This window comes from Protobothrops mucrosquamatus, unplaced genomic scaffold, assembly GCF_001527695.2.
Source record: "Protobothrops mucrosquamatus isolate PMUCROS unplaced genomic scaffold, P.Mucros_1.0 scaffold2320, whole genome shotgun sequence".
Taxonomy (NCBI): domain Eukaryota; kingdom Metazoa; phylum Chordata; class Lepidosauria; order Squamata; family Viperidae; genus Protobothrops; species Protobothrops mucrosquamatus.
This window is the reverse complement of record NW_015388404.1, coordinates 72,569-84,829: the sequence shown is the minus strand read 5'-3', so window position 1 is coordinate 84,829 and position 12,261 is coordinate 72,569. Positions and strand designations below refer to the sequence as shown.

Below are 12,261 nucleotides of genomic sequence, written 5' to 3'. Positions count from 1 at the left end.
GGCTCAGGAATTCTGGGAGTTGAAGTCCACGAGTCATAAAAGAGCCAAGGTTGACTACCCCTGAACTAGAGGTACATCAGCTTTGGAGGGTGGAAGAACAGTGAATGGAGGAGGAAAAGGAGAGGAGGAGAAGGAGGAGGAAGAGAAGAGGAGAGAGGAGAGAGAAGGAGGAGGAAGAGGAGGAAGGGGAGGAGGAAGAGAAGGAGGAGGGGGAGAAAAGACAAGAAGGAGGAGGAAGAGAAGATGGAAGTCCCCAGTAGAAGTCTTCCATTTTGTCCGTACAAATTTCTAGGAACAGTTTATGCAGCAACAGGAAAGCTGAACAATAGCTGGCTTTAATCATATTTTAAAACCATCTCCTAATGTTGTAGCTTCCAACCTCAGATGCATCTATTTGTCTGATTTGGAGGCTGCCCCAGAGTCTGCTAGGACCCTGAGTGACTTAGAAAGTACAACTGTAAAAGCACAAAAAAAAATATCATCAAAAGAATCCGGAGAAAACCATCCCGGATAAAAAAACAACATCCCACAAGGGATCCACTACCCATTCTGACCCAGGGCCTGTTTTAGGTGAGCGGACGGGCCTGCTTTCAGCATGTGTGCTGCTAGCCCTCATGAGCAATTTATTCTATTCTTTTTTTTTTAATTTATTTGCTCCAACAGGAGCAAAAACAACCTTTGCAGCAATTTCTGCAGAACCGAAATCTTCTGTCTTTCTTAAACATTCCCAGTTAAAAACAAAAACACACACAAAAAAAACCCCACCCGATCCCCATTTCTGAATTAATGAACTTCAGAAGAGAGATCAAAATGCCGCCTGCCGTGGGGTGAAATGACTCTAGCGGTAAATTTAGAAGGGGGGGGGAATCAGAAGGTAGGAAGATGGAGATCATTTAGTTCTCTGTATTTGCTAGGTAGTTGACTATGTAATAATTCAGGAGTGTGTTTGAACCCTAATAGCCATCTCACTGCTTCTCTTCGCCTTTCATTTTCTTTACAAATCATTTAAGAATCGTTAATGGTTTCCAGGGGGGAGAAAAAAAAACCCCCAAGTACCACCATTAGCGCTCATTCATATTTATGTCATTTTATTTGGGTAATTAAACACCAAAGCTCATCATTTAAAGGTGCACTATCCTTCTCTGTTATATTGCTAATGAAGTCCAAGTCGGAATGACAATGAATTTCACATCATGATTTAATAGCCCCCCAGTTGTCAAAAGGCTCCGGTGATGGAGGAGGGTGGCTTTCCCCAGCTGGAAACATCTGCCGCCCCTTTAAGGCTGACCCTTCGGCCTGGTCACACTGCGGCAGCCAAAGGCATCGGATAAGGGAGAAATAAATCGAGGTAAACCTCTCAGCAGCTGACCGGGACGGGAACACAGACAAGTTTACAAGGCAGGGGACAAGCTGGCTTTACGTGGGTTCCCACATTTGACTTTTTCATCTGAATTTAGTTTTTAAAAAGGAGGCAGAGTTTTAAATTCACATGATAGCAATTATTCTTCTTTTATTTGAACCCTGACCGGCTCAAGGTCGACTCAGCCTTCCATCCCTTCCGAGGTCGGTAAAATGAGGATCCAGATTTTTGGGGACAGGATGCTGGCTCTGTAAACCACTTAGAGGGGGCTGTGAAGCGGTACATCATCATCATCATCATCATCATCATCATCATCATCATCATCATCATCATTATTATTATTATTATTATTATTAAGTTGGAAGGGACCTTGAAGGTCATCTAGTCCAACCCCCTGCTCAGGCAGGAAACCCTATACCATTTCGGACAAATGGCTGTCCAGCCTCTTCTTAAAAACTTCCAGTGTTGGTGCATTCACCGCTTCTGGAGGCAGGTTGTTCCACTGGTTAATTGTTCTAACTGTCAGGAAGTTTCTCCTTAGTTGTAGGTTGCTTCTCTCCTTGGTCAGTTTCCATCAGTTGCTTCTTGTCCTGCCTCCAAGCGCTTTGGAGAATAGCTTGACTCCCTCTTTTTTGGGGCAGCCCCTGAGATATTGGAACACTGCTATCATGTCCCCCCTCGTCCTTCTCTTCATTAAACTAGACATACCCTTCATTAAACTAGACATACATAAGTTTAAGTGCTATTACTATTGCTTCCTTCCTTTCCTTCTTTCTCTCCCTTTTCTCCTTCCTTCCTTCCTTCCTTCCTTCCCTTCCTTCCTTCTCATGGTGGCGCACTGGTTAGAATGCAGTATTGCAGGTTGACTCTGCTCACTGCCAGGAGTTCGATCCTGATCAGCTCAAGGTCGCCTCAGCCTTCCATCCTTCTGAGGTCTGTAAAATGAGGACCCAGATTGTTGGGGGGCAAATATGCTGACTCTGTAAACCGCTTAGAGAGGGCTGTAAAGCACACTATGAAGCAGTATATAAGTCTAAGCGCTATTGCTATTGCAGGCTAACTCTGCCCACTGCCAGGAGTTCGATCCTGACTGGCTCAAGGTTGACTCAGCCTTCCATCCTTCCGAGGTCGGTAAAATGAGGACCCAGATTGTTGGGGGCAAGTATGCTGACTCTGTAAACCGCTGTAAAGCACTGTAAAGCGGTATATAAGTCTATATACTGTTGCTATTTTTAAAATTTATTAAATTTGTTTGCCACCCATCTCACCATGAGGTGACTCTTATATCCTGCCTTTACTGTTTTTTACAAGCAACTCAAGGCGGCGAGTATACCTAATACAGGCAGTCCTCGACTTACGACCACAACTGAGCCCATTTCTGTTGTTAAGCAAGACAGTTGTTAAGCGAATTGTGCCCCATTTTATGACCTTTCTTGCTACAATCACTGCAGTTGTTGAGTCAGCAACCTGGTTGTTAAGTGAATCTGGCCTTCCCATTGACTTTGCTGGCCAGAAGGTCGCAAAAGGGGATCACGTGACCTCCCCCCCAGGACACTGCAACCGTCATAAATATGAGCCACTTGCCAAGCGCCTGAATTTTGATCACGTGATCAAGGGGATGCTGCCAACAGTGGTAAGTTTATTTTAACGTTTCGGTGACTGTCTATTTGGACACCGCAGAAGTTCCTTTCTTCACACCAATCCAGGTGTTTTATAAGTGATCAATGAAGCAGCTGGCTGTCCCATCTCCCAGCCAGGGCATCCCTCCTGGGCGCTGAATGTCGGCCACTTTGTAGGCCTGTGCAAAGCAAGGATTTGCCCAAGATTCCCAAAGCTTTAGTTTAGATGAATATTTAATACCCTTATTAATCATTTTTAATCCGTTTGCCTTTAATTAAGAAACAGCATGATGCTTCCCTATCAACATATGCCAGGGAGCAGATTAATTGTGGCTTAAGATAACTCCCCTTGATTGGTGTAATGTATTAGCTAACTAGATGCCAGGCTTATGTGTGTGTGTGTGTGCGTATACATACACACACATAATACATATATATATATATGTATATATGTGTGTATTATGTATATATACATATACATAATACACACACATATATATACACATAATACACACACACACAGACATATATATATATATATACATACATATATTCAGAAATAAAACTAAAAATTGTATATATACACACACATATATGTATGTGTGTGTATTATGTGTATATATATATGTGAGTGTGTGTATTATGTGTATATATATACACACATCACACACACACATATATGTATATATGTATATATATATGCATATATGTATATGTATATGTGTATGTGTGTGTGTATAAAGCTGCTAAGGCCTTATCTTCCAAAGCTCTGAACTCTCCAGAAAATAAGTTACACACACATACACACAACACAAACACATTATCTTTTGCAGCATTTTCAGCTCAATTGGCTCTCCATTTTTTTTTCCTACTTCAAAAACTGGATGGCCAGCTACCAGCTTTGGAGAGTAGGGATTGCTAACTGCAAGCATGTTGAAAACAGAGGGTGTATGGGGGGGGGGGGGATGCCACTGATACTTAAAAACAGGATAGAGAAGAGACTGAGTTTTAATTCCAATGGGAGAGAATTCTAACAGAAGCTTTAATTCTCAGCTCATTTCCTATGAGCAAAGTTAAAACGGCCTATAGTTCTTTCTCCAAAAAACTGGAAGGATGAGAGCTGTAAATATGCAACAGCCCCAAAGGAAATGATACAATTTTATTATCACTGTACACCACCCAAAGTCTCATTGAGCGTGAGCTACCTATAAATAAAATAAATACATGTGATCAACTTGTTGATCAGATTTATTTATTTTGTTTATCAGATTTAGGTACCTCGCTCTCAGTGTGACTCTGGGCGGTGTGTAGTTAAAAGCATAAAAAACATATCAACCGTATGGAATACAACAGAGGTAGTCCTCGGCTTACGACCACAACTGAGCTCAAAATTCCCGTTGCTAAGCAGGACAGTTGTTAAGCGAGCCGTGCCCCATTTCATGATCAATGTTGCCATTTGCCAAAATTCCCGTTGCTAAGCAAGAGCTTTGTTGTTAAGCGAATCACTGGTTAAGTGAATTATGCAGTCATTAAGTGAATCTGGCTTCTCCCACTGACTTTGCCTGCCAGATGCTCCCTAAGAAGGCTGCAGATAACAACCCCGAGGACCCCGGGACGCTGCAGCCGTTGTCAGGGCGTGCCGGTTGCCAAATCCCCCCCCAAAGTTTGATCACGTGACTGTGGGGATGCTGCAACGGTCATTAAGTGTAAAAACTGGTCATAAGTCACTTTTTCCAGAGCCGTTGTAACTTTGAACGGTCATTATATAAATGGTTGTAAGTCGAGGACCACCAGTAAAATCGATAAAAGGAGCCAGCTAAAACTGAGCCATAACTTCATTTTGATTTGAGGATCCTGACCATGTTTTGGAATATCATATTTTGGAAGATCATATTATTCCCCGAATGAATGGAATCCGGGACTTTTCAATGTTTTGGTACAGAGGGAATCTTGTCTGCAGGACCAGCCTATCATGGGAACTATCACTTATGCTCAAAAGGGTATTACAGATAGTCCTCGACTTACAACAGTTCATTTAGTGACCGTTCAAAGTTACAACGGCACTGAAAAAAGTGACTTGTGGCCATCTTTCCCAGTTAGCACCTTTCTAGCATCGCCATGATCATGTGATCAAAATTCCAATGCTGGGCAACTGGTTCATACTTACGACCGTTGCAGTGTCCCGTGGTCACGTGATCCCCTTTTGGTGACCTTCTGACGAGCAAAGTCAATGGGGGGAAACCAGATTCACTTAACAACCGGGTTACCAACTTATCAACTGCAGTGATTCACTTAAGAACTATGGCAAGAAAGGTCGTAAAATGGGGCCAAACTCACTTAAATGTCTCACTTAACAACAGAAATGGGCTCAGTTGTGGCCGTAAGTCGGGGAATACCTGTATTATGCTCAGTGCTTGACTAATGAACTGAACTTATGAGTGTTTAGGAAGAAATTTTGTGCTGCCAAACCACCGTGTCCATTTCCAAAAGGGCAGGGGTGTCCAATATCGGCAACTTTAAGACCTGTGGACTTTAACTCCTCTAATTCTAGGGAATTCTGGAAGTTGAAGTCCACGGGTCTCAAAGTGGCCAAGGGCGGCCACCCCTGCTTTAGAAAATGTTAGGACATGATTCAACTGGGTGTAACGGATGAGCACGAATACACTCCACATCATAGTGGAGTAACAAAAAGGTAGTTATCATACCACTTAGCTTACCTATAAAACAGTGCAGGTTCACAACTTCACTGTCAAAACTCTAATCAAAATGGGAGCCAGATGTCCACACATGGCTTCCCTGGTCAAGAAATGTGGAAATAAGGGACCCTTGGCACTCTCTGAGCTGGTTTGGGGTTTTCTTGCAGATGTTGAAATGTTTAATGTTGTAAGCCGCCCAGTTACCTTGTGTTAAGATGGGTGGCCAATAAATTTGATAGATAGATGACAGATGATAAATTGATCGATCGATCGATCGATCGATCAATCAAGATAGATAGATAGATAGATAGATAGATAGATAGATAGATAGATAGATAGATAGATATAGAGATGATAGAGACAGACAGACAGACAGACAGACAGACAGACAGACAGACAGACAGATAGATAGGTAGATAAAATAGAAAGATAAATATAGATAAATGTACATAAATATAGATAAATGTACACTAGAAGACTTCCAAGGTCACTTCCAGCTCTATTCTGTTCCATTCCGTTCTGTTCTGTTCCGTTCTATTCTATTCTTTCATTATTCTATTCTATTCTATTCTATTCTATTCTATTCTATTCTATTCTATTCTATTCTATTCTATATTTGTAGTTTTAAGTAGACGTCTACAAATCTGGAGGTGGACATAAGAACACTGTGCTCTGAAACTGTCAATACAGTGTAGTCTCACTTGATTGCATTAAAACTAGGTTTTTTTTGGCACAGGATATGGAAATAGCTGGATTTGTCTATATAAAGGACCAAAACCAAATCAAACAGAACCAGATTCCCTCACTAAGTACATGAATATCTTTCCATGGAGGCTTACATCCTGCCTTCTCTAAACAGCTCAGGATATATTACAGTAAGCTTAATTATTTTTCCCTGTAAATTTCTCTTCCTAGCCCCTTCTGCACAAGGCCTGCTTATAATTACACAGTTTTCTTGTTAGCAACCTCCCACACCCAAAATCACTTTGGTGTTAAAATCAAACTCTTCTTCTTCCATCTAAATGGAAGAGAATATATTCAACCACCCTCGGCTCTAAAATTATGCACACGAATAGCCCAAATTCCCGAACCTGAATAAATTAGCTGCATCATGACTGTTGAAATCAATCAAATCACGTTTTCCTATTATTTTTTGAATCATTTTTTTAAAATCTTGTATGTCAATTATACCTCCAAACAAAAAATTCCACATATTTTCCTAGATCCCGTGTTAATTGAAGATTTCAGCAGGTTTTTTTCCCCCCTTTCATTTTATAGCCAGGAGGGTGACATCAAACAAACAAACAAACACACACACACAGTCAAGGAAGAAGAAGAAAAAGTAAACAAACAAACAAACAAACCAGCATTGCGCTGTACCTTAACTGTGCCTTCGACTTCAACAAACCAGCGTCTCAGCATCGCCTGAATCTGGCCGTCGGTGAGTTCAGGATTTGCAGCGTGGATCTTTTTCTTGACCAAGTTCTCCAGAAGAAGCCGCCGTATTCTCCAGTAGAAGAACGAACGGGAGGTCCTCCATTCTAGCACATCCTGGGTGCAAACAGGGGTGGGAAGAAGAGCACAGAGAGAGGAAGTTCACAACGATGGTGGAGAACCGAAGGCCCAGAAGTCCCCACCCAACCCACAACAGAGCTGGAAAAATATTTTGCAGGTGAAGATAGAGGTGCCACCTCCCTAACTAAAACAAAAGAAAACAAAGATCAGAGGATGTTTTATAGCATGAAGAGCTGGTGGGGGTGTGTGTGAAGCCCCCACTCATTCCGCCGTTATCTCTCCAACATGATGAGATTGGCTGTAATCTACATTATGGATGCTCTTTTTTCAAGACAGAGCTAATCTCCCGTCAAAACAATGGGATGTTTATCACGTATTCATTTTCACTTATCGCCAGCCACCTTGGAGGCCCGAGAGGCCGGATGTAAATATTTGAGATCGATAAATAAATCTGGGTACACACAGGCCAAATTGCTTTTTTTTTTCCTTTTCTTTTTTTTTTGAGCAAAAATTATTACATGCTGCATTTTCCTGACAAATGAGAATTCTTAAGTTGCTTGGGCAATCATGTATGTACGATGAGGGACCGTCTCCTCCCTTTTCCTTATGTAAAATGGTTTGATGGGAAAAGAGCTGAAGGGGAGCAATTAACTCCCTTGTAACCAGGTTAGTGAGCCCTGTTTGGGCCATGAGCAATTTTATCTCAAGTTGATATGGGAATGCAACATGACAATGGTTTGTGTGTACTTTTTTTTGGGGGGGGGGGCTAGACGCTTGCTCCTGGGGAGAAAAGCTATGGCAAATCTAGACAGCATACTAAAAAGCAGAGACGTCACCCTGCCAACAAAAGTGCGTGTAGTCAAGGCCATGGTTTTCCCAATTGCAATGTATGGCTGTGAAAGTTGGACCGTAAGAAAGGCTGAGCGCAAAAGAATGGAGGCCTTTGAACTATGGTGCTGGAGAAGACTCCTGCGAGCCCCTTGGACTGCAAGGCGATCAAACCGGTCAGTCCTAGAGGAGATCAACCCCGACTGCTCTTTAGAAGGCCAGATCCTGAAGTTGAAACTCAAGTACTTTGGCCACCTAATGAGAAGGAAGGACTCACTGGAGAAGGGCCTAATGCTGGGAAAGATGGAGGGCAATAGAAGAAGGGGACAACAGAGAAGGAGGTGGCTGGATGGAGTCACTGAAGCAGTAGGCGTGAGCTTAAATGGACTCCAGAAGATGGTAGAGGACAGGAAGGCCTGGACGAACGTCGTCCATGGAGTCGCGATGGGTTGGACATGACTTCGCAACTAACAACAACTAGGACAGAACTATGGCAACTTGTGGATTTCAATTCGCAGAATTCCTAGGTCAGCCATATTGGCTCAGGAATTCTGGGAATTGAAGTCCACAGGTCGTAAAGTTGTCATAGTTGCCCACGCCTGCTCTAGGAGGAGAACAGAGTCATGTGGTTGGAAGGGACCTTTGAGGTCCTATAGATCTACCCCCAACTCAAGGCAGGAGTCTTCAGACCGTTCCATACAAATGGATGTCCAATCTTCACATGGGAACTTTGAGAAATTGGAGCCTTTGGGAGCTCTGGAGAATAAATCTGGTTTATAAACAGAGCCTGTTTGGTCTAGTGGGGAAGGCACCAGGCTAGAAATCAGGAGACGGTGAGTTCTAGTCCTGCCTTAGCCAGGAAAGCAGGCTGGGGGACTTTGGGCCAGTCATTCTCTCTCTCTCAGCCCAACCACTTCACAGGGTTGTTGTTGTTGGGGAACTAGGAAGAGAAAGGAGTATTAGGTATGTTTGCCACCTTGAGCTGTTTATTAAAAAAAAAATAAAGGCGGGATGTTTTTCTTGTTTTTAGAAATATTTATCTTTTACCGTTTTTATTGCTTTTAACACTGTAAGCCGCCCAGAGTAACTATGAAATGAGATGGGCAGTAAACAAATTTAGTAAATAAATAAATATAATACAAAATAAATAAATAAATCCCCCCCTCCTCCTCCTCTCCGTGTGTTTTGCTCTCTTTCTAAAAGAAAAGCAAGCAGGACCAGACCTGAAAATGACACGTGGGAAAGATCAAATGTTTGGAATTATAGACGGCTTGGGAACAGAAGCCAGAAATAAATGGCAATGCCACTCAGGAGTAGAATGATATATGATATGATATGATATGATAGAATAGAATATAAATAGAATAGAATAGAATAATAGAATAGAATAGAATATAAATAGAATAGAATAGAATTAATAGAATAGAACAGTGATGGCAAACCTTTTAGAGACTGAGTGCCCAAACTGCAACCCAAAACCCACTTATGCATTGTCGAGTGCCGGGTGGGTGTGGCCCATTGGGTGGGTGTGGCCCATTGGGTAAATGTGGCCCATTGGGTGAACCTGGCCCATTAGATGGGCGTGGCCCATTGGGTGGGTGTGGCCCATTGGGTGGGCATTGCTGCAGTGGTAATGGTAGACTGGGTGAGACTAAAAAGTTCAATCAATCAAGTCCAACTTTGCAAGATCCTTTTTTTCCCGCGAGAAGTTGAAATTGACTGATTGAAACTTTTTTTTTTTTTGCACATGGCAGCGGAGACCTAAAGCGAAAAGGTTTTATAAAACCCAGCTGAAGGCCTAGGACTGGGGCGACGGCGCACGTCCCCACGGAGAGGGCTCTGAGTGCCGCCTCTGGCACCCGTGCCATAGGTTCGCCACCACTGGAATAGAATATAACAGAACAGAACAGAATCGAATAATAGAATAGAACAGAATCTTAATTGAAATAAGAATAGAATAGAATATAAATAGAATAGAATTAATAGAATAGAATTAATAGAATAGAATAGAATTAATAGAATAGAATAGAATTAATAGAATAGAATTAATAGAATAGAACATAACAGAACAGAATAGAATAACAGAATAGAATAATAGAACAAAATCTTAATTGAAATAAGAATAGAATAGAATAGAATAGAATAGAATAGAATAGAATAGAATATTTCTTTATTGGCCAACACACAAGGAATTTGTTTCCGGTGCAGAAGCTCTCAGTGTACATATAAACAATAAAGGCTAGATACCAATAACAGAAGATAATAGGAAGAAGAAGGATAATAGTAATATCGGTATACTACATGGGTAAATATCCCTTAAACATAAATACTGTGGGAATTAGGTGTCCAGCAAAGTGATGGCAGGAGGGGGGAAAAAACTGTCTGTGTATCTGCAGCAGCCTGAGAGACAACTAGTCCTTAATTTGCAACCATAATGGAGCCTGCTTGTTACGGCTGAAAGTTGTGACGGTTGTAAAGCGGGTCATTCCTGTGCTCAAGCCCATTTTACCACCTTTTTCTGCGGTTGTTAAGCGAACTCAGCGGTCATTAAGCAAACCCCCTGTCCACTACGGAAGTAAATGCTGGCTTTTGGTAAAAAGTTCATGAGTCATGGTCATGTGACTGCAGGGCCATGTTGCGGAGAGCCCAAAATGTGGTCACGTGACCAGGGGGACCACTGTCAGTATTTTGGAACCAGGTCGTAAGTACCTTGTTTGGGTGTGTGTGTGGGGGGGTTCTGTTATAACCTTGAATGGTCTGTATATATGTTTATTGCTGCCTGGAAAGTCCTTATGGACTTTGGCATGAAACAGAAAAAAATGAATTTGTGATTTACGGTTTCGATGATTAGGCGGAATAGATTATAGAAAGAGAACTATGTTGTAACCACGGGGTAAGAGATAAATTTATAATTGTAATTATAACTGTTCCACAGATTGGAAGTTACTTCTTTGTACGCTTTTTTTTCTCTCTTTTATTTTCTTTCTTGTACTTTTCGTTCTCTCTTCCTTTTTTCTCACTTTATATTAGTTTGCATTTTCTTTTTAAGTAAAATTTAATGAAATTGCATCAAAATGAATGAACCTTTATTATGAAAGTATAACGTGTATACAGTGAGATTGGCTGAGCCTCCCTCCGTGCCCCCCCCAACCACAACTCACAGTGACTACAACTTATTATACACCCTGTGAGCTAATTGCACAAAACAAACAAAATCCTTAAAAGAACACCCTTGGCCTCTAGGCACCTATCTTCCTTCATTGAAAATGTCCTTCAGGAGCTTAACTCAGACGTGTTTTTTTTTAAAAAAAATATATTTTAAAAAGCTACAATTTCCCCACATGTAGCATCCTCCCTCGGCTTTTACAAACTTTTAATATTCGCCCCACGCTGTCGGCATAATCCAGGCTAGCTGAGACCTTACTACCTCTGCCACCCCCATCACACACACACACGCCGCCTCAAAACGCTGGGTCGGGAGGATTTTCTTAGCAGCACCTCCAGCCCTGTCTGCAAAAGCGCTTCTGACAGCATTAGTAAGGGAAAAAAATCCCTAACACTTACGGTAATGACACCCTTCTCCTGCATTCGGCCGGGCGTGTCGTGCAAGTCAGCAAACTGCACCGCTACCTGATGGTAAATGGGAATTAGGAATTCTTCCCGCTCCTTCAGCTTGGCCTCCAGATCCTTCCGCTCAGCTGGGTTTAACTCCGGGGTGCCTGGAACCAAAAGTAAAGATGCTCGTCGGGGGGAATTTGCAGAGAGGCAGGGAAGAGCCACAGAGACAGGAGGGGAGGGGGGAGGACCCCCCCCCTCAGCAGCTTTCCTACAGTTCAGACATGCATTATTGATTTGGGACGGTTCCGTGTATGTGTGAACAATTCCAGCCAACCCCGCTCAAAAGCCCTTCCACCCTGTATATGCGCCATTCTGTGCCTAGAGAGAGCATGAAGGGAGAATGAAAAATAACCGGACTGCATTTATGCAATTGTAGAGAGCCTCTGCTGAAGGAGGGTTTCTAGGTTTTAAAACAAGTTTGAATCTCCCAGGCCGGGAGGAAAGAGGAGTAGAGGCTGTTGAGAAAGAAAGAAAGAGAGAAAGAAAGAAGAAAGAAGAAAGAAGAAAGAAGAAAAAAAGAAAGAAAGAAAGAAAGAAGAAAGAAAGAAAGAAAGAAAGAAAGAAGAAAGAGAAAAAGAAAGAAAGAAAGGAAGGAAGGAAGGAAGGAAGGAAGGAAGGAAGGAAG

At 42.2% G+C, this 12,261-nt stretch overlaps 1 protein-coding gene across 1 annotated transcript in view; it reads right to left on the bottom strand.

Annotated features, from left to right (window-relative positions):
• LOC107295364 (acetyl-CoA carboxylase-like) overlaps positions 1 to 12,261 on the bottom strand; it is an 87,052-nt gene that overhangs the window by 2,670 nt on the left and 72,121 nt on the right. Inside the window, exons 10-11 of the mRNA XM_015824677.1 lie at positions 11,583 to 11,737; positions 7,056 to 7,226 (exon numbers count right to left, since the gene is read on the bottom strand). Coding sequence (XP_015680163.1) covers positions 7,056 to 7,226; positions 11,583 to 11,737 — 326 coding nt within the window. The remainder of the gene's footprint in view (positions 1 to 7,055; positions 7,227 to 11,582; positions 11,738 to 12,261) is intronic.